The 23,811-nt window shown below is 36.8% G+C and overlaps 1 protein-coding gene across 22 annotated transcripts in view; it reads left to right on the top strand.

Annotated features, from left to right (window-relative positions):
- Window positions 1-23,811, top strand: part of CCDC91 (coiled-coil domain containing 91) — a 422,422-nt gene that overhangs the window by 346,820 nt on the left and 51,791 nt on the right. The window contains exons 13-14 of one of the 22 annotated variants that reach the window (XM_082352206.1): window positions 11,788-11,844; window positions 13,435-13,458. The exons of 19 other annotated variants lie outside the window; for them this stretch is intronic. In XM_082352206.1, the coding sequence (XP_082208332.1) occupies window positions 11,788-11,844; window positions 13,435-13,443 (66 nt within the window). In that variant the 3' untranslated portion in view covers window positions 13,444-13,458. 2 more of the 22 variants (XM_082352201.1, XM_082352209.1) reach the window with 2 other exon arrangements.

Below are 23,811 nucleotides of genomic sequence, written 5' to 3' on the forward strand. Positions count from 1 at the left end.
ATCCCTTCCATTCACCTCTCTTACCCAAAATGACTCCCACATCAGTTGTCAAGAGATTAGTGCAAGTAGCGTCAAAGCCCTGAATTTAGTGAAAGAAATTAAACCACTTGAACAGAGTTTCCAGAACTCAGAACGAATCTAAGATGGGCCATCCAAGGCATGTTCTTCTCATGTCAGTGGTAGAAGTACAAGAGGGAAAGCCCAAAACACTTTAATAAACACTGGAAGTTTCTGATTTTGTCATATCTCTGACATCTTGTTGGCCAAAGCAAGTCATATGGCCAAGCCCACATAGTCAAAAGGCAGTGAAGGACATTTCACCCACCATGAAGCCAAGCATGTTGCACAGTCAAACTCAACATTGATGGAGTGGAAAAATCTATTTATCCCATGGAGGTGGAGAGAAAGAATGGATGAATATTTGCCAGACACTAATTTAATCTACCACACCACCCAGTCTAGGTTAGCTACCCTCTTTCAAAGCATACTTCATCATATCACTACCTTGTTTTATTTTCTTCTTAGCGCACGTTATCTGAAACTGTGTTAATAGTTTATATTATTCATTCAATCAAGAACTATTCTCAGATACTTAATATGTACCAGGCAGTACTCCAAGTAGGATACATCAGTAAGTAAAACAGATAAGCTTCATGCTAATTATCTATCTCCCCGACTAAAATATAAACTCTGAGAGAGGAAGGACTTTGTCTATTTCGTGTTTTCAGTGTCTAGAATAAGCCGGCACATAGCAAATGTTCAATAAATTTTGTTTCATGAATGCAGGAATGCCATTAAACATGTATGTAATCTAACTCCATTTGCTCAGATTCTGTGTGTACTAGGCAACCTGGGGGATGTTTTCATAGTCAGCCTTATGAATTTAAGATACTCCAAGTCTTCTGTTGAGAAAAGGATCCATGCTTAGCATTTTGGTAAATCCAGGGTTTGTACCTCGGCAGCTGAAAACCAATCCTTGAATGTAATAGTAAGCTCACCAAGTTTCTCACCACCTTGAGAAACTTCTTAAGGGATGGACACCACTGGCTAAGTATACATTTAATTCCCTTCCAAACAGAAACAGCATTAAAGATAATGCAAAGGGATTTTTACATGGAATATATTACACCCAATAGCTCATGAGAGTGCTGCTCACTGTAGATACTGTATCTTCTTTGCTTCAGGGCCCTATCAAAAATAGTTTTAATGATAAAGAATTTGTCCCTTTTTGTTAGGCTCATACATAGTAAGCACACAGGGTATGGTGAAGAGCAAAATTAATTGATGTCATTACCAAGTTTTGAGTCATGAAAAGCCATGCTGTTCATTTACTTTGGGCTTTTAAAGTTCTGTTTCAAGAACTTTGTCTCAGAGTATGTATATACTGTACCAAACCAAGCAAAAACTTAACAAAAGAATGTCAGAATAGACCTGTTTATAGAAATTTGAACTGCATTATCAACAATCATCGCAGGAATGTTCCCAACCCCCATTTCTGAAGCTGTAGTTGTTTGATTTTTACACTCAACCTATTAGTGTCTTAAGGTATATGGTCTGGCCAATCTCACATTCAAATAAAACCAGTCATAGAAATTCTCATATATAACTTCAGGTTCTTAAAAATTTTTCATGCACTTGGTTATGAAAAAATATTAAATGCCTTTGCTATAATCATTCAAGAGCTACCACCATTTGCTGAAGAATATACTGTTATCTAATTACAGTGGTTAATAGTAAAATCTAAGTGATCATGAACTATTTTTATAGAATTGGTGATATGGCACTGTTGAAAAATAAGAAGTAAGGTTTTACACAATTGTATACCAAGAAAATTTTAAGTATATACTACAAACAAGATAGACATGATCCCTACACTTTCAAGGCTTATAGTCTAGTAAAGATATGGGGGAACAAAACAGGAAATTGCCACACATGTGACAGTGCTGTGATGGAAGAGGAACAGGGAGCTGTAGGAGCCCATGAAATGGGGACTGAATGAAATCTTCGTGGATCAGAGAACCCTTCCCAGGATGATGTCTAAGCTTAAACTTCAGGAATTACTTCTCTCTCCCTATGCCCAGTACGTAGGGAAATCTATCTTAGAACATAGCCAGATTCTGACCACCTCAATTGCTATCACCACTGTCCAAGCCACTCTCGTCTTTTGCCTGGACTTCTACAAAAGCCTCGTAATTGGTATCTTTACTTCTACTCTTGCCCTCCAAAGTCTATTCTTAACACAGTAGGCAAAGTCATTTTTTGAAACTTAAGTCATATTAGTCACTTCTCTGCATAAAACCTTGAAGCAGCTTCACCTCACTCAATAAAAGCCAGAGTCGTTGCAGGGCCCTACATGACCCGGCCTCCTCCTGAGAATACCAGACAGAACAGAGAAATACTATGACTTTCTCACAGGTTTTTAGTGTCATCTAATACTCAATTCAGTCTTTTCCAAATTTTACTAAACTGAACCTGCGGGTGAAATTGAAAAATGAGAATCTTGATTTAGTAAGTACAGTTAACTATACACTGTTTCAGATTTGACCCACATATCATTTTGAGGCATCTTTTTCAGCTATGACAGCCCTTAAAACCAAATGCAAAAATAGACAGTATCTAGAGCCAAATTGCTGTATTGCAATGTACTAAACCAAGATTTTCAAATATAATGAAGCATTATTCAATTGCCTTAGTCTCACTTTTTTAAAAAAATATATATATTTCATAATATGCATAACATATTAGTAGAAAAATACAATATGTTCATAAATTAATAAAAAGGCATTTCTTAGGGGTAAAATGTTTCTATTTTAGACCAGTGGTTTTCTCCACACTCATGTCTAGGAAAAGATTCCCGTAAAGACTTTTTTAACAGGACAGTGTAGTGAGGGAAGCACTTGCATACATTTGTTGAGAAAGTTAACTATTCAGTCTGTACTCTCATTTCTCCTAATTGGAAGACAGTGTTTGAGAGGGAGAATCAAGATGGAAAGAGTTGTAAAATAGATGTCATAATTGATTTACACCACAGTTATTTTAATTCTAGATTTAAAGTTATTTTAAAATATACTTCACTCCCTAAGAGCTTCAGTGTAACACAGAACAGTATTTGTTTCATTTGTTTTGTTTCACTGTTGTAACACTGATAGAAAAGCTATAAGCTTAGGGAAGAGTAGAGAGTCAGTAAGACTTAAAGCATTTCAGAGAATAGTTAGATTGCTTGTGGAGTGGTCAAGAATGCAATTTTTTTTTAATTGAGGTATAGTTGATGTACAGTATTATATAAGTTTCAGGTGTTCAGCATAGTGATTCACAATTTTAAAGGTTATATTCCAGTTATAGTTATTATAAAATATTGGCTATATTCCCTGTGTTGTACAATATACCCTTGTAGCTTATTTATTTAATACATAGTAATTTGTACCTCTTAATCCCCTGCTTCTATCTTGCCCCTTCTCCCCTCCTGTCTCCCTACTTGTAACCACTAGTTTGTTCTCTATATCTGTGAGTCTGCTTCCTTTTTTTTTATTCACTAGTTTGTTGTATTTTTTTAGATTCCACGTATAAGTGATATCACACAGTATTTTTCTTTGTCTGACTTATTTCACTTAGCATAATGCCCTCCAAGTTCATCCATGCTGTTGCAAATGAAATAACTTTTAAAGCAACAATGATAGACTGTCATTTACTTTTCTAGAAAACAGGATTGAGATGAAATTCATGAGTAAATTCATCAATAAGTCAAGTATCATATTTATATGATACAAAAGTAATACAAAATTTGACCTCATTTTCAAGGACTTATGAGATGATCAGTCAAAAATTAGTGCATTATATGAGGCAGTACGTGATTGTTGTAATACTTAACTCAGCCTGTCATTGCTCTGAGCATTCAGAAAAGGGAACGTCAAGAAAGACTGAAATGTAACAGAAAAGACTATGTAGAGACCGTAGTTCTTCATCTAGCCTTAAAGAACTGTGGCAAACAGTGCTAATTCCCTATATAATAAAAAGTCTCCCTTTCTGCCTACTAACAGAATGCCAGGGTTATTAAAGGTAGCACATTAATAGTTTGTTACAAGCACACAACTCCTCAAACTCCTCTGCAGCCTCGAATGACCAAGTAACCTAGTTCTAGGCACTGAGGTGCCAAAGAGAGTCTATTGCGTGAGACTTCTAAGAAAGCTACTGTTTTCCTAGTAAAAAGGGTCAGACTGCTTTTGCAAGTATGTGTTTTGCCTGTCCTTCCTCTTCTTTCCTGTGTCAAGCACAGGCTAATGCCTGAACGTGCAATAGCCATCTTATAACAAAAGGGAAAAATATATGCTGAAGATACCCATGTAGGAAAATAGTCTGGTTTCTGGACTGCTTACCAGCTCTGCACTGCTTACCCCTAGAGGCCGTGGTACATTAAATAATAAACTCTTATTTAAGCCACTGTTTGTCAAATTTCTGTTACACACAGCTGAATACACTTCAGACTGATGAGAATGTTTGAGGTTGAAGTAAAAAAAAGTGAAGGAAGAAAAGCATCAAGCCACAGTGACATCAACAATATGAACACACAATTTAGGATCGGCATGGATGTTACTTGTCTGAGTACAGTGTAGAGACTGAAGGCCCCTAGAATGAAGTTTGTATTGACTCAACTACTTTTAAATATATAAGTTGCCTTAACTATTTTAGGAAAGTATTTTTAGTTATTTTCCTTGTCATCATCTATGAATTAACAAAAAACTTGGCATCTTCTGTCCATTTTTCTTAAATGAAGGCAGAATTCCATATGTCCCTATATTTAAATATATTCAATCGTCCATCAGTCAATGGTAGACTTCTTCGGGCTTTCCCTGTTATTTAAAGACCTTAAACTATCATCAAGGATAAGCCATTGCAGTAATTTTGCATGTCTTTCCAACAAGTTAACACCACAGAAATGCTTTATTCAGGCAAAAATTAGTCACCTGAACTGGATATCGTTTGTCAGCATTACGATGGAGGGCCAATTTCTGTAAAGGATTGACGTCCAGCATTATTTCAAAGAAATCATACTTTTTTAAAGTATGATATCATCGCTTGTTTTCTTAGCTACAATACAAGTAATCTCTGATTTAAAATAAGGAAAAAGAAAATTCTCAAAATAGTAAAGTATATAAGGCAGTGAGTATAGCTTAATTGTGTTTGAGCTGAAAGTTAACAATCTCTTTAAAAGGAGGAAAGCTTAAAATCTTGTAGTTTAATAAAAGTAGTTAGCATTCAGTTTGTCTGTGGTGAGAAGGAGCTAGTAGAGTTTCATGTAGGGAAGAATGGTAGTCACTGAGATACCTCATTCTTCTGGTCGCCTTGGGGGAAGTGAAAAAATGAATAGGTGCAGCTACACACTGAAGAACATTTACTGTGCTTTTATGGCTGAAATCCGTGTATCCTAAATCTCATAGCATGTTTTCAACTAGGCTATAAATTGTAAAATTAGATTATGGTTTAAAAAGTACCTGCTGAAATAATTGATGGCACTTGAATTTTATTATGAATAAGTTTATTACCATAAGAAATTATGTTGAAAATGTCACTTTAGGAATTGAAAAAATCTTTGATTGATGAGTTCTATTATGTATTCAGTGCATGATAATCCATAATATGATGAAATCCCTTGCAACCAGGGTCCTTATACTTCTCACAAAACGTAGAATTGCCAGCTAGTGGGTTGAGAAAGGAGGGTATACAACTAAGAAGAAAGAATAATCAAAAGACCACCCTGAATCAATTGCTTCCTTACCACAAGGGGGTAAAATATTTCCTAGGAAAAGGGATAAATTATATAATCACTAAATATTTCCATGCCATCTATAAGTTTTTTTTTTCCAGGAAAGTTTTGAACCAATTATTAAACGATATGCAATGAAATGCATATGTCACTTAAAAGATTCTTATGCATATCTTTCACTCATCATTTATAGGTCAGGAAAAATTACCCTGTCTGGCAGGTAACTGACTTAAGTTTGGCAGAAGAACAGCTTCTCTACAGCTATAACTTAATCTGTAGAGATCCTTTTGGAGTTGCCATTTCTTTTTAGAAACTTGCTACAAGATGACAGATGGGCAGTGGTGCCATAGAACAGCCTAAACTACAGGCATCATCATAACTGGTAAAAGCTGCTTCAGTAATACTGAAAATAAGAACAGTTACCCCTTGCAGCATCTGCTAATGGGCTTTTCTCATATTTTTTAACAAAAATCTGACGTTTGGCATAATTATTCAGCAAGAATCATGGAGTCCTTTGACCTTCTTATGTATGTATTTAGTTTTTCCAAATTTCCGTGCTGGAAGAATTACTATGTTTGCCTTTAGAACCATCTGATCTGGGATGTGGGAAGCTAATGGAGCACTGAATTTTATATACCAGGTTATGGGAAAGAAAGGATTTTTGTGCCCTGCACTGAAATGCCACCTTACTGGCTTCTTCATATGGCAGCCCAGCTGACGAAGACATAATATTCCGTGGCCTTGAAAGAGTTATTCTGGAAAGTGAACGCTGAAGTTAACTCAGAGAATTGCCATTCTATCTTCCCACAGTGAAAAATGAAATGGATCAAAGCATCTGTAAAGCAAAAACCAAAGTGATTATTCATTTCTTTCCTTGTTTAAGAAACATGCCGTTACACTGCTGCTGCAGTTCTCTCCTCCAACCCTGATGCCAGTAATTGCACATTCAGATTTACCACACAGAGTCTGACCCAGAGCTATACCCAAAGAGCAACCACATCCAAGACACAGAAGGAAAGCCAAAAATAATGAAAGCCTCTGTATCTGAAAAGATTCTTATTTAAGATCTCAGGTGAGCCTATAGAATTGTGGACCAAGCAATCAGACATCAATCAGAAATGCAGTTTCTTTTCATTTGCCTTGTATTTCTTGAAGCCCTACCAAGAAGGGCTCCAGCAGAGAGCAAACAGAGATGACTGCTTAAACAGCACCTTTGCTCCACAGGAAAATTTTCTTTTAGGTAAACAGTCTTCAATTCCTATGTAGATTTTACTGTGTGTGGATATGTATTAGGGCTAAAACCAAAAGGCAAATCAATGATTAGACATTATTTCTGAAGGCAGAGAGAAGTCATTAATCTTATTTGTACCTAATTTAATAACATATTAATTAGATTAGCTGTTTGGTGCTGGTGTGAGATATAGCACCTGTATACCTGTAGGGTTCTTTGGTTACAAGCAATACAACTGCATCAGGCTAACATTAGGATAAGGGATTTTGTTGAAAGGATATCCAAGGCTTGCAGAATTGTTGGAAGGCTATACATTAGACTTGGAAATGGGCAAAAGAAGCAAGTCATCTTTGGAAATTCAGAGGCAGCAACATTAACAATGGTGTCACAATTAAAAAACAACAACAATAACCGGGCAGACTACCGTTACTAGGAGTGGACAGAACTAACTGTATTCTTTTTGTTTCTCCACACAGTGTATAAATTCCAGGGAGGGAGCATCTGATTGGATTAGTTTGGGTTACATACCTGCCCTCTGGCTAGGAAAGGGCAAGATTCCTAATTACAGTCCATCAGACTATATCTAATGGGAAAGAATTAATACCCAAATGAAATTCAAGTTGCCATTAAAAAGGAGAGATAGATGCTGAAAGCCAAAAAGCAATAGATATTCACTACAGCTACCATTTATTCAGTGTGTATGGTTCATCAGTCATTGTATTTCGCCTTGTAACAGGCCTCGTAGTCAGTTACTATTCTACAGGTAAGAAAACTTAAGCTTTGAGAAAGGTTAGGTAACTTGTCTCAGGTTATACCACTAGAAAATGGCAGAATTGGTACTCCAGAGGAATACTCCCGACCACTAGACTCCGTGCTCCCTGTAGACAGATCTGTGTATTACCAATGGTGAGAGTACTTACTGAGCCTGTCTCTCAGGGGTAAAAGACAAGCAAAAAAGATATTTAGCAAATGCTATATATAAGTATATTAAATCCACCAGTAGTTCTGTGCAGTGTAGAGGTGCTTTATTAGAATCAAGCTTTGGGAATAAATGTTATGTAAAAGCACAATGCATATGTTTGCAAATGACTTTTTTCCTCTGATGGAAATTCAAGGTTTAGCTTCTTAATATAATGAAGGGTTTGAAGTTATCAGCGAATAACGGTCTTGAGCCTGCAGATCAAGCTTTAAAAATAGGCTTGATTTGTAAGGAAGAGATTAAGGGAAGTAAGAAGTATCCAGAGTTCTCCACTTATATAGTGACAGCCATCCGGGCCAGAAAAAAGTGCATAAAATGGAATGAACTACGAGACCCGTTTTTACTGGTAGCTTTCTTTTTGACCTTTGCAGAGTCACTTTCCTTCTATTTCGCCATCTGTAGTGAAGCGATGCCAGTAATCCCCCTGATCCCAAGAATGAAGCGAGATGATGAGTGTACTATGCTTGGTGGCCTCTGAACCAGGATTTCTCAACGTTGGCGCTATTGGCATTTTGGTCCTGATAATTAGTTGTTGTTGGGGGTAGTATAGCCATGGGATGTTTAGCAGCGTCCCTGGCCTCTACCTAGTGGATGCAGTAGCACGCTAGTTGTGGCACCAAAACCACTGTCTCCAAAAGCACTACTAATTTCCTCCATGACATTCTTCTGTTTACTAAAATAAGTACCCTAAAGTCATAAAGATATTTTTCCAAGGGACTTATAAAAATTATTTTGTATGTTTTTCATTTGTCTTCCTACCCTCCCACCACTTTTCTGAATTTATCTTTGGGAGCAAAAAAAGTGCTTACCACTGAACAGGATGGTCTTCCTGGTCTCTTCCAGCTCTAGGATTTCATGTCTTTATGCCATCTCCAGATCTAATAATCAGCCAATACAGTGTAGCCTTACCAGTTTGTCTTAAGTCGTATGTCCCCCAAAGGCAACTTTGAGATTGAGATTTGTGTGCAGGAAATTAGAGAATTCTTTTAGGACCAGCTTCTATGTGGGGAGAAAGAAGTAGGTTTGGGCAAAGGGAGGAGTTGCAATGCAGTTGCATAAGGGCTTCAGCTAATCCCATAAGAGCCCTGGAACTGGGCTGGCCCTTTACAGTTGAATCACCTTGAGGCAAGGGATCTGGGCCTTTATACCCCTGCCAAGACCAGTCATTGAATATGGGAGGCTCTCAGAGAGAGGGCATGACCTTGGTCAAGGTAGCAGTTCCTGGAGAGGGATTCAGCTGAGCCCCACCAGCCACCAACACTCCCAGCAACTATGGGAATTAGTCCTGAAAGTAGACTCTGGGTCGTGTTCTACAGTTCATTCCTTTCACTACTCAAGTCTATTTCCCTTATATAGGTTCTTGTAACAGTTTCTCCAGGATTCTGTTTGGTCTTCTGATTTTCTTTTGTGGGGAAACAAAGAAGGAAAGTTGGTGGGATGAGCTGTAATTCCTACTGCTTTACCTGGTCTCAAGCCTACAAGTGATTCTCATCTCCCTCCTCCACTCCTTTTTCTAGATTCCTCTACCCTTGGCTGAACTCTGCTGTTCTGGGGGCTTACCTGATGAAATAACCCAGATCCACAGTCATCAGACCTCTAAGGCTCTGTTGCCATGTGTTTCTCAGGCTATGGCTGCTGAACTTGTCTATTTACAGGTAAAACGAGGCAAGGCAGTTCCAAGAATTGCCCTCCTGGATCACCTAGGTGTCAAACATAGTCTTACCTTACCCCATTGTGTAACAGCCCTATCTCTTCTTGCTGATGAGGATCAATTACCCCTGCCTTCTTTCCTTGCGTACAGTTTTTTGGCCTGAGGAGCCCGAAGTGACCAGGTGGCAGTACCAGCTTAAAGTTTAATGGGACTTATACTGTGTCCTTTGTTGGGATAGCAACAGAAAATCAGGACCTCTAAAGCCTAGAGTTTGCTGGAATGGGAAGCACAGAGTCTCCAAGTCAGTTATTAACAATGATGATAAGTAGGGCCACTTTTACTGCCACCTCTTGGTTCTGGGAACTATGAATTCTACTTCCTGGGAACACAGCTCCTTATAATGTTTGTTGATCTAGGGTGTATTCTGTATCCTAGAGAATGGATTATAGGATATCATCTCTAAGGTGGAGTCTCAGCTGTGCCTTCAATAGATCATTCCATCACTATTAGACCAGCAGCTTCTGGGTGGTGTAGTTTGTGATAGAACTTCTACTGTCAGCCATAGGTTGTGGCATTCCTACCATCGCTTTCTGTATGCTTCCAAGAGCCATCGTAGCAGTGTCTTAGTGTCATCTCATGTAGTCTTGCTGTGAGAGAATGCTCTCATGTCAATAAACTCTCCCTTATCCAAACTTATATTCTATCTCGTCTTGATCCAGCACTGTCTCGTACATAGTCTCCTGCCTCCTGCTGGTACACGTTGGCTGGGTCCTACAGGGCCTTTGCGATATAGTCCCTTTCTTTCCTTAGCAGGCACCTCACTTCCCAGGGTGGATTATGATGTAGTTCGATAGATGGCATTAGTCTGGGAGCCAGGTCTTGAAGACAAGAGGTGTAAATCTTAGTGGAAGGGTTGCAGGGGTGGAGGTGCATGTGTCATCTTATAAGACGGAGGGCTATTTATTGCCTTCAAGCAACAATAGAGTACTTAGTCTCTAGGTAGATGTATTGTATAATATATATCACAGTTTAATAGAGCTTAGTTCTGGATCATGACATGAGTGACTTAACATGTTCTTCTATATCATTTTTTTTCTTTTTATACATTTATTTATTTATTTTTGGCTGTGTTGGGTCTTCGTTGCTGTGCGCAGTCTTTCTCTAGCTGCGGCGAGCGGGGGCTACACTTAATTGCGGTATGCAGGCTTCTCATTGCGGTGGCTTCTCTTGTTGCAGAGCAACAAGCTATAGGGCTATAGGCGTGCGGGCTTCAGTAGTTGTGGCTCACGGGCTCTAGAGTGCAGGCTCAATAGTTGTGACGCACGGGCTTAGTTGCTCCGCAGCATGTGGGATCTTCCCGGACCAGGGCTCAAACCCGTGTCCCCTGCATTGGCAGGTGGATTCTTAACCACTGTGCCACCAGGGAAGTCCTCATTTTATTTTATTAAGTTCTCTTTAAAAAACAAGGCTTTATAGATAATCATCATGTAATTAAACATACATGATATATATAAAGAGCTATTTGTAGGCTATACACAATATAAAAAGATAAGTAACTAGGTATTATCCAAATGAAAATATTTGGATTGCTTTTCAAAACTGATAATTATGGGAACAAGAAAGGAAAAAAAGGAAGGCTCCAAAGCACCCAGTTACAGAATTTCTATTTCTTATACATAGACATTAATATAGTATTCTCTTGTTTCAAGGCTATTTTTAGTCCAAAATGTTTGGTGAAAGAGTATTATTTTCACTTAGTTGTAAAATCTGTATGTCTTGATCAAAGAACTCTTTTTCTATTTCCGGACTGGTAATAGTTTTGCAAACTCTAGCAATGTGTCAATACTCATTCTTGCACTTTTATTCCTTGAGAATACAGTTATACCAGCAGGGAGTGTACCAGTGTAGAAGGGAGTATAGCCATCAAGGGTTGAATCTTGAAATCTGAGAGGGTGAAGAAGCTGGTTTTTAGATAAGAAATGCAAATAAATTGTTTCTGTGAAAGCCTGTCATGCTTCTTAACTAACTTGCTAATTCTGTTCACATAATTAGACTTTGAAAACTGGTTGGATAATGACTTGTTTCATAAATTCACTTATCGTGTATTTATTGAACCTCTGTTATGTGCATAATCCTTTGGCTGAAACATAATCATTTTTTCCCAGGAGGAGCACAATACCCAGACTGCCTCTCCTGTGAAGTCTACCTTAGGGCATGGGCTGGTGAGAAAGGCTTATGTCTAAAGCAGAGTTCTTGATTTCCACCACCCATTCTCTGCCAGGTTTTCTCCTTCAGAAGTCTTTCTTATCTCAGTAAATGGCACAGTCACGCAAACCAAAATCCTGGAAGTCATCCTCTTTCCACAACTCACATAGTCTTCCAACAAGACTGACAAACATACTCCAAAATAATACTGAATTCATCAACTTTTTACCACCTCTCCATTGCATCCTCTCTAGCCCAAGCTAATATCATCTTTCGGCATGTCAAATATGCCTTAGAATATCTCCTCCGTCTCCACTACTATGTCATAAGACCAGGCCACCATCATCTTTACCAGGACTACTCGCTTCCATTCTTATGCCCCCCCTTCTCCACTGCAGTGTATTGTCCATCCAGCATCTCGTGATCTATCTTCTCAAAGCATAAATCTGATCATCACGTTACCAAACTTGAAATCTTCCAAAGTTTTCCTAAAGGCTATCTCTTAGCCATTTTAGCTAAAATCACACCACACATTCCTCCCAGGAGCTGCCATGCCTTATTTTTTTTCCCTAGCACTTATTTTTTTCCCCTAGCACTTAACAGTAACTGAAACGATTTTACTGTTTTAAATGGTGTTGTCTGTTTCCCCCAAAGAATAATGATGCACTTTAAAAGAAAAAAAAATCTGTATGTTCCAATACGTACCCCAGTGCCGTGTATTTTGTAGGCATTCAGTAAATATTTGCTGAATAAATGAGAGTGGCAGTCACAGCAAGGGCTGAGCCTGGTGTGATTCCTCTTACTGAAATAATTGTTCTATTCAGTAGGGTCTGAGAAAAACCTGTACTTATTTTGTTAACTTTGTTTTATGAAGAGCCCCTTCACTGTGTCCGCATCTCATATGTCAATTTTATGTTAAAAAAAAAAAAATGGTACTGTGGTCCCTTGCTGTCATCTTACGCTGCTATCAGTCTTCTATCTCCACCTAACCACGAGCATTACTTGTCACTGGCAGATGAACATGATTTTCAGCCATGAGAAAATAATAAAAGGTTCTTAGTTCTAGAGAATTCTAAGATTTTTCGTAATGTTTTCAATGAAATAAATTAACCTCTGTTCTTTCATTTTATGGAAATGGCTCTGAATGTCATTAAAAACACACATGTTTGTGACTAGATGGATTTCAGGACTTAACATCTTGTGTTAATCTTGTTTTTTAAATCCCACTGCCAACCACTTTTGCCTGGTTGGACCACCCATATTTGGGTTTCTATGATGCATTCTTTTACGAATAAGGCCTTTTTTTCCCCATTGGAGTTTCCTACCTTATATACAAATGACTGTTTTCTACTTGCAAGGGAAAAGATACTACACTGAGCAAGTTTATGCTCCCTCATCAATTTGAATTTCTTGTCAGATTCTTTTTCCTTTTCCTAATATGATTTCCTTAAATCAGTAGAAGTAATATTCCCTGTAGCTGTAGAATCTGATTTCAAAGAGGAAGAGGTGTAATCCAGGTGAGCAGCAGAGGGAATGCGGATATGTCCCCTTAGAGAACTCAGAATTAATGCCACTTCCCTTCCCATTTCCTGCATTTCCTTTTTCAGTGCCCTTGACTCTGTCAAGCAAGATGTATTTACTGAGGCCAGCTACCTGTCCAGCACTATAAAAGATACTGTGGGATAAAGCAGGGGTTTACCAAACTTGACTAATGGACCAAATTCAGCTTGCTGCCTATTTTTTAATAAAGTTTTATTGGAACACGGCTACATTTTGTTTGCATATTATCTATGGCTACTTGCATGCTACAAGAGTAGAGTTGAGTAACTGTGACTGAGACCATATGGCCCAAAAAGCCTAAAATATATACTATCTGGACCCCTACAAAAAAGTTTGCCAACCCCTAGTTATATAAAGCATAGACTCGGATTCTCATAGAGTTTATGAATTAATTGGGCTGGTTGTTAACACATGGAGTAATTGGTGAATCGATAAATGACAAATTGTGTGATACTGAAAAGAATAGGCACCACAGAATGTTTATTGGTTGGAAGATAAATCTAATCTGCAGAGAAGTGATTAGTTAAGCATGCTGAAGTACGGAAAGCTTCCTTATACTGCCTTTCCCCCCTTATTCTGTGCTTTTCTTTGTCGAGTCCCAGATATGCTATAAAATTAAAAGATATTCAAAACATTGTTGTCAAGGCTTTTCCCAGATGTGTGTCCTCCATAATTCCCCCAAAGAGATGCGTTGGAGAAATAGGACAGGATTCTTAAGACTGCAACATTGTTTAGAACCATGCCTGGCATATTATAGGTCCTCAGCTATGCTTGAATAAGTGAAAGAACCTGCAAATCTAAAGGAAAGAAAATTCTGTGCAAGCAATAGCTAATGTTATTGAATATTCAGAAAATGCCACCTTAGAATGGTGTTTCTCAGCAGGAAAGCTCCTAGTTCTTTAAGAATTAAATGGTAGTGGGCATATAAACGAGCCTGACACATGGCATGTTATAAGTGCTTAATAAGTCTTTACTGTCATTATTTAGAGGAAATTGCATATTTTCTTTCAGACATAGTACTAATTATACTGATATACATGAAAGTAAGAAAAGCATATAAATTAACCCTTGATTGTATCACCCTCTCAATTAAGTATTAAGAAAACATTTGTACTTAGGAAGTACATAACAGAGTGATTCACAATAATGTAAAACTAGCTGTTTCATCAGTGTAGAAACATTCTTTTTTGATTTGGTTGTGCTGATTATCAATAATAAGCCATTAATATCTTTTAAATATCAAGAGAAATTAACTACAGTAGATGAAGCTGTATCTACTCAGCTGCTTCCCTTTATAAAAAAAGTTTTATTTTAGTTTAATGTAAATTCTAAGAATACCACTCAGTGGTATTTCACAAAGAAAGCACACCTGTGTAGCCAGCACTTAAGTCAAGCAGAAAATTCCCAACATCTCAGACACCCCCCAACCCCGGCCTCCTTCCAATCACTACTGCTCCACCAAAGGGAACCTTCTTCCATAGGAACGTACATTGTAAAGACTAATGGAGGGGATGTTAACACATTCTTTTAATAAGTCCACAGACTCCTTTAGGCCTTCGAGAACAATCTGGCATTTTAAGAAGAGAATAGTCTTCTGACACTGAAGTATTTCATGCTAAACATGTCAAAGTGCTTTTTACATCATCAGTAATATGCTTTGACATGTTTAATATGAAGGCCTTCAGGGGCAGACAGTTATTTTCCCTTCTTAAAATAGAGAATGAGGCAGGGTTTAACTACATGAAAAAGTTCATGATTAAAAAAACAACAGCAGTAATCAATCTGTCGTGGCTTCACTAGAATGCCCATTAGTCAGTCATGCAAACTTCACTAGACATGGAGATGTGGGAAGTGAACTGGAATGAACCTCTGTTCTGCTCTTATCCCATGCATTCAGGTAATTTTATTTTTTTGTATTTTTCACTAATGTCTGGATGGAATTCATATCTCTCCTTCCTTCTTCTCTGTTTCAAAGGTCATGCTAATCTACATTGACAATTAATTATGTGCTCTGAATAATGTATGAATATCCAAGAAAATCCTTTGAAAGATACCCAGTTTCCTATTTCTTAGAGTTATTTCCCCATCCTAATTTGTCTGTGTTTTACTTCATGTTATATGTTTTTAAATTACTTAAAACAAACAAACATAAACAGGAGGTCATTACAATTCTTGTTCCCAAATGTTTAGTTTGGCATGTGATGCAAGGCCTCAATTGCAGGCTGGAACGCCAGAAGCTCGAGCTGAAGACAAGAATGTGGTGCGCAGGCGTGATTTGAATTCAGGAAGAGTGTTTATATTTTCCCAAGGGCCTCATTAACAAGAGTCAAGCCCTAACTGTTACTACCAACACATTTTAACAGATTAACTTTTCTGATTTGTGAAGTAGAGTATCATCTTATATGTGTACATCTTTAAAAAACCTCTTCCCTTTCAACTGCCCTTTAAGCTACTGCAGAAAGTTTAACAGTCAGTCCTTATCACACTGGAAAATGTGTTTTTGTTAAATATCCCATGGCACATATTCACCCAATAGAGTTTTATTTTTTGATATTTTCAAAATTAGAAACAACCTAAATGTCCACCCATAGGGGACTGGTTAAATGCATTATGTTAAAATGGAATACTGTGTGTCTACTAAAAAGAATGATATTTATCTACATTTGTTGATATGGTTGTAAAACCTCCTGAATCATATGAACTTGTATATTTAAATATATTTTGCTATATACCTCTGTGTGTGTGTTGTATTGCAAAATATATTTTAATAAACAAAAGAAAAATGTGATCAATGATCTCTAGGAGGTGGGCTAGGAGAGATTTTGCTTCCTGCTATATAATCCTTTGTTTAAATATATGATATATGATTATATCTTAGTTTTAAAAAGAGAAAACCAGTTTAGATAGACCATTGTGTTGTTTTGTGTCTACTTTTTATATGTCCTATTTCAACCCTTTTTCTTTACATTTAAAAAGTATATTCAGAATCCTCTCCAGAGCTTTGGCTGAAACAGCATACAGGTTTGAATTGAGTGTCCTAGACAGAGAAGGCCAGAGTTTTGGTTTCCCATTTAAGCCATGCCGCACTTAGAGGGAGAGGCTGACCAATGAAGTCAGTGCCAAAACTGAGAGTGGTACTGGGGTCGGGGAGAGTTCTCTAGCTCAGTTTCTTACTCATCCATCTGGGTGTGTTTTGTGGCTTTAATAGGATTAGAGAAACATTTGCATTGAGGCTTCAGGAGGATTTTCATGCTGCTCAACTCACAGAGCAATATAAACCCACAGGATTAAGAATGGGGTTTCTGTGAAGTGAGAAGGGTAAGAAGAATACATGCATCTGGTTCCCTCCTTGTTTTCTACTTGCTAAGGAAGGCACTCCAAGATGGTGGGGACAGAAATATATGTGTAGACAAGGGCATAGTTTTCAAGGAGACATGGTATGATGTGTTTTTTAAGGAAGTTGTTACAACTCTTTAAGAAGAAAGGCAAGTCCAATTGCAAGTGGTTTGTTGAAAATAAGACCAATAGAGAAAATGACTTGTCTCTCAAATATGTTATCCCATCATTGTTTGCTTAATCTTCCATATTTATTATTTCTCGACCTTGATTTTTCCTACATTTTGAGTCCCATAAATATTGAAGTTATTCTTCCTTTCTACAGTTCAGAGACCGATATTACCTCTTGTAATTTAGGTGAATACTGACTTACTCCAGCAGTCATCTGAACTGGAGGTGGAAGTAACACCCTCAAGAAATTGAGAATCCTAAAAAATAGCATCCAATTAGGATCTGTGGTGGGTTGTATTCTCCTAAAAAGGCCACAGCAGTGTTTCCAGGCCAACATTCTCTTGCCACTCCCCGTCGGTCAGCAGAGTCTGTTTCTCCTCCCCTGAGTCTGGGGCCGAACTTTTTGAATGCCCCAACAGACAGAATGTGATGGATATGACACTGCATGATTTCGAGGCTGGATCATAATAGGCAATAAGGCTCCCACCTATCTCTTTTTCTCTCTTGAAACACTCACTTGTGAAATCTGACCACCAGGCAATGACAGAATTGAAAGTAGCCTGTGTGGGGGGACAAGCATCAACCATCAGATATGAGAGTGAATGAGTCCTCGATGATTCTAGCTCCTAGCCTTCAAGTCTTCCAACTGAGGTCCCAAACATCATGGAGCAAAGATAAGTTGTCACAGCTGCACCATATTCCAGTTCCTAACCCACCGAATATGTGATCATAATAAATGGTTGTTTTACACCACAGAGTTTGGGGGTAATTTGTTTTGCAGCCATAGTGACTGGTACAGGGCCACTTGAGATGGATAAGGAAGTATCTGCAGACAAGGGCAAAGTTCTTTTTGAGAGAAAATTTGTATCTCTACAGTGTGGCCTAGATTCAAATAGTACTTCTTAAAAGATACAAGTAGTTAATATTTTATTTGAGATGCACAGAGAATAGTAATGAGAGAATTAGTTATTAAAATCTACTGAAGCAAGCCGAGCTTATGCATCCAGAGACCACTGAAAGGAGTCTCCTTAGATCCAATTAAGCACTCCTTGAGGTTCCAGGATGTTTTAGGACTTAGAATGTTATCTACACTAGTGGATCATTCCAAAATGCTGTCTTTCAGAGAGATTTCAATATGTCATTAATTAGTTCTTCTGGTTTTAGAAGCACAAAATTAGCAATGTCGTAAAAAATTTAGGCTGGAACATTCACTGTGTTAATAGATCTAACAAAGTTTAGAAAATGAGTGATTCCCAATAACAGTTCCCAGTTTTCAGTGATAGAAATTAAGAAACTTGACAATTTGTTCATTTTATTGTTTTGTTATGAATTTCAAAACGTATATAATTTTCAAATAAGTTTATAAATTATCGTTACTAATTCTTTTATTCCCCCATTCATCCTGATTATATCTATGTACCATGAAAATAAAGGCACTCAGTTATCAATTATTTAGAATGCAAACCTCTATTTCATGTGATATTGTATTTTATTAATAGATTTTGTAAATTTAAAGAATACCATCACTAGTGTACTGAGTATTTTATAAAATAATTTGCAGGTTTTTAAAATCATTTAAAATAATTTGTACATCTTTTTGAAGGTAAATATACCATTTGACTCTTGAAAATTTTGAAAATGTATTACGGTATTTTTTTCTAAAGTACAGTTACTAAAATAAATTAGTAATTACCTCTTCTCTTTTTGTTCTTTATTCAATAAATTCAGCAAACATTTAGTCAGCCCCTACGATGTGCCAGGTACTGTTTTAGACTTTGGAGATACAGAAATAAATACATCAGAATCCCCATTTTCCTTAGGGTTTTCTAGGGAGCTTACATTTTAGTGGGGTATGGGACTGACAATAAACAAATGTATGATATTTGGGGATGATAAATGCCATGAGAAAGGATCAATAGTTAGTGATGCAAATGAAGAGTAGGGGTGCTATTTTAAAGTGAGTGAGAGCAGTCCTCAGTGATGAACTGAGGTGGCATTTAAGAAGAGATGTGAATGTAGAGAGTGATCAAGTCATGCAGCTATCTAGAAGAAGGACATTCCAGATAGAGAGAACACCATGTGCAATGGGCGTATGTAGAAAGAGTGCTTGGTTGTATTTGAGAAAAGACTAGGAAGACAGGATGGCTGAAGCAAAGTGAGCAATGGGAAGACTGTTAGGAAGTGAAGTTTTAAAAGTTTGCCCAAAAGGAAAGTGAAAAAAATGATTTACATGGAGGGGTGACTATATCAAATGCTATCATGGACTTATGATTGAGCAGTCCTTAATTAATGTCATCTCTGATGATCTCACATTGAAGGGACTTCAGAAATTATAATTTAATCTCTGAAAAGGCTCAGTGGATTTATTTATTTATTTATTTATTTTTTAAGTTTAGCTCAATCTTTTTTTGTTTGTTTTGTTTGTTTGTTTTTTTATACTGCAGGTTCTTATTAGGCATCAATTTTATACACATCAGTGTATACATGTCAATCCCAATCGCCCAATTCAGCACACCACCATCCCCACCCCACCGCAGTTTTCCCCCCTTGGTGTCCATATGTCCTCAATGGATTTATGATCATAGCAAGTCTTCTTAATTTTTAAATATATACATTTCAGAGAAGTAAATGGAGTGATCACTATTGAGTTTTAAACATAAGATATATTACTAGGATAAAAATGGTAGGGAGCGCTGGATGAATATAAAAGTTTAAAGAAAGAGAGGAACAAATTGGCTTCTTTCTCTTGTTAATAGGCATTTAACTTTCCTCCATGTCTTTTCATGATTTGATAGCTCATTTCTTTTTTTGGAGGACATCTTAGTTGCTTCCAAGTTTTGTCAGTTATGAAGAAAGCTGCTATAAACATCCATGTTCAGGTTTTTGTGTGGACATAAACTTTCAACTCCTTTGGGTAAATACCAAGGAGCACAATTGCTGGACCATATGAAAAGAGTATGTTTAGTTTTGTAAGAAACCACCAAATTGCCTTCCAAAGTGGCTCTACCATTTTGCATTCCCACCAGCAATGAATAAGAGTTGCTCCATATCCTCACCACCATTTGGTGATGTCAGTTTTCCAGATTTTGGTCATTCTAATAAGTGTGTAGTGGTATCTCATTTCAGTATGTGTTTCTCTGATGATACATGATGTGGAGCATCTTTTCATATGTTTGTTTGCCATCTAGTTATCTTCTTTGGTGAGGTATCTGCTAAGGTCTTTGACCCATTTTTTTAATCAGGTTATTTTCTTATTGATTTTTTTTTAATTTTATTTATTTATTTATTTATTTATTTATTTATTTATTTATTTATTTATTTATTTATTTTTGGCTGTGTTGGGTCTTCGTTTCTGTGCAAGGGCTTTCTCTAGTTGCGGCGAGCAGGGGCCACTCTTCATCGCGGTGTGCGGGCCTCTCACTGTCGCGGCCTCTCTTGTTGCAGAGCACAAGCTCCGGACGCACAGGCTCAGTAGTTGTGGCTCACGGGCCTAGTTGCTCTGCGGCATGTGGGATCTTCCCAGACCAGGGCTCGAACCCATGTCCCCTGCATTGACAGGCAGATTCTCAACCACTGCGCCACCAGGGAAGCCCCCTTATTGTTGATTTTTAAGAATTCATTGTATATTTGAATTATAGTCTTTTATCAGATATGTCTTTTGAAATATCTTCTCCCAGTCTGTGACTTGTCTTCTCATTCTCTTGATACTTTCACAGGACAGAAATCATTAATTTTAATGAATTATAGCTTATCAATTATTGCATGGATTGTGTCTTCATTATTGTTTATAAAAAGTCATCACCATACCCAAGGTCATTTAGGTTTTCTTCTATGTTGTCACATAGGAGTTTCATAGTTTTGCAATATACTTTTAGGTCTGTGATCCATTTAGAGTTAAGTTTTGTGAAGGGAATAAGATCTGTATCTAGATTTTTTTTTTTTTTTTTTTGCCCTTTGATGTCCAGTTGTTCCAGAAGCCTTTGCTGAAAAGACAATCTTTTCTCAATTGTATTGTCTTTGCTCATTTGTCAGAGATCAGTTGATATATTTATGGGGGTCTATTTCTGGACTCTCTATTCTGTTCATTGATCTATTTGTCTATTCTTTCATCAGTACCACACTGTCTTGATTACTGTAGCTTTATAGTAAGTCAAAGTCTGGTAGCATCAGTCCTCCAACGTTGTTCTTCTCTTCAATATTGAGTCGGCTCTCTTGGGTCTTTTGCCTCTCCATATAAACTTTAGAATCAGTTTACTGACATTCACAAAATAACTTGCTGGGATTTTGATTGGGATTGCATTGAATCTAGAGTAAGTTAAGAAGAACTGACATCTTGACAATATTGAGCTTATCCATGAACATGCAGTATCTATCCTATTTAGTTCTTTGATTTTTATCCATCAGTTTGATAGTCATCCTCATATTGATCTTGTACATATTTGTTACATCTATACTGAAGTATTTCATTGTGTGTTTAATTTAAAATTCTACTTGTTCATTATTATATTATATAATAATGTAATTATTACATTACATTATAATTATAATAATATAGTTATTATATAATTATATATATTATATAGGAAAGAAATTGACTTTTGTATATTAACCTTGTATCCTGCAAACTTGCAATAATTGCTCACTAGTTCCAAGAATTTTTGTCAATTCTGTAAGATTTTCTACAGAGTCAATCATGCCATCTTTATCATAAAACAAAGACAGTTTCATATCTTCCTTTCAAATCTGTATACCTTTTATTTCCTTTTCTTGTCTTACTGCATTAGCAAGGACTTCTAGTATGATGATGAAAATGGTTAAGAGGGGACATCCTTGCCTTGTACCTGATCTTAGTGGGAAAGCTTTGAGTTTACCACCTAAAGTATGATGTTAGCTCAAGGGTTTTTGTAGTCTCTGTTAAGTTGAGAAAGTTCCCACCCTTCCTAGTCTACTGAGAGTTTTTATCATAAGAGTGTGTTGGATTTTGTCACACAGTTTTCTGCATCTATTGATATGATCATGTGACTTTGCTTATTTAGCTTGTTGATGTGATGATTACATAATTAATTTTTGAATGTTGAACTAGCCTTGCATACTTGGGATAAAGCCCACTTGGTCATTGTATATAATTCTTTTTATACTTTTTTGGGTTTGATTTGCTAATATTTTGTCGAGGATTTTTTCATCTATGTTCATGAGAGATGTCTGTAGTTTTCTCTTCATGTCTTTGGTTTTGGTAGTAGGGTAATGCTTGCCTCATAGAATAAGTTAGGAAGTATTCCCTCGGCTTCTTTCCTCTGATTCCATATAGCTTTTGACTGCTAAATTTTCACAGAAAAATAGAGGACCAACCTCTGTTTAGAGAATATGACTAGATTTTTAGTTTATCATACTTAATATTTAACAGATTTTTAATATATATGGTTATATTCAGAGTCACTATATTGGCATTTCCTAAAGACTTTAAACTCCATCATGTCTTTTATTTAGAGAAATCTGGACATACATCAGCAAAACTATCATTTTTCATCCAAACATAGTGATACCTATGTAGTAAATGAGGTGGTAAGTCATTTGGATAGGTCATACCCATGGAATTTCTATATGATAATAGTCTGCATTTGTTTTACCACACACCATTTAGATTACTTGATCCTTCTGTTCCCTTGCATAATGTCATTTGTTTATATTAAGACACAAGAAGAAAGAGTTTCAGTGTATTGGCTGGATTTGTTCACATTAAAACACAAAAAGAAAACGTTTCAATGCATTGGCTGTATTGCCTTAATTAAGTGGATCCTCAGACAGTACACTGTAGTGGAGAAAGAGCAGATGTCTTGGGACTGTGTTGCTACCTTATATCGTATTTCAGGAGCATCTCAAATGCAGTGTGCACTTATGGATAACTTCTTTTTTTATAAAATTATCCCCACACCTTCATTAATCTTACTTCCTAGTTCCAGTGCATTTGTAATGATGCTTGGTGAAGATGGGTTACACTTAAGTTACTTTGCCAGATATTTTTCTGAACCTTTCTCACCTGTAAATATAAATATATAAATATAAATATAGGTGAGAAATGAAAATTTTACATGGGAATTTTTATTAATTGAGATGGTTATTTCTGTAGGAATTCTAGTTTACATTCATTTGCTTATTTTGTATGTATAAAAAAGCAAATACAGAAGATCATTGTTACTTAGTTGACAAGAAAAATAAATGATTGAAATAGAAACAGAAGTCATATAATACCTTTTATACCAGCCTCACAAATGCCTCTGGGCTATAAACCATCAATTTATGAAATTTCTACCCAAAATGCCACCAATTCTGCTTTGCAAATTCCCTACAGATTTTTAAAGGAAGGAAGAGAAGATTCTTGGTCTTTTCTTGCTTTCATTTGTTTACCATTACTGTATTGTCCCATTTTATAGGAAAGCCTTTTAACTTTAACATTGTAACATAGCATAGGTATACTTTTCATCTTAGTGAGAGAAGTATAGTATATGATTAGGAGTGTGTGGTTTTTGAATCAGATTTCCTGGATTAAAACTGAGCTTTGCTATTTATTAGATTCATAAACTTGGGCAAGTACTTTAACCTTTCTTGGCCACATTTTGTTCATCTATAAAATGGAGATTAAAATAGTCCCTACTTCACATAGGATTATTATGAGAACTAAATGAGTTGCCCCATGTAGAGTGCTTACATTACTTGGCACATAAAAAGTTCACTTTCGGTGTTAGCTATTAGTGCTGTTATTTTATTGAGTTCCCTAACTGTATAGTTGAGATCAGAATGTCTTTGTTTCTACTCACTCTGTCTTGAAGTATTTGTTAAATACGTTTTTGTTCCAGAAGTGGTTTGTGACAACTTAAAATGTATGTATTGTTAAATTTCATGGTGAAAGGAAAATGAAC

Source organism: Balaenoptera borealis, assembly GCF_965194805.1.
Source record: "Balaenoptera borealis genome assembly, chromosome: 13".
Classification (NCBI taxonomy): domain Eukaryota; kingdom Metazoa; phylum Chordata; class Mammalia; order Artiodactyla; family Balaenopteridae; genus Balaenoptera; species Balaenoptera borealis.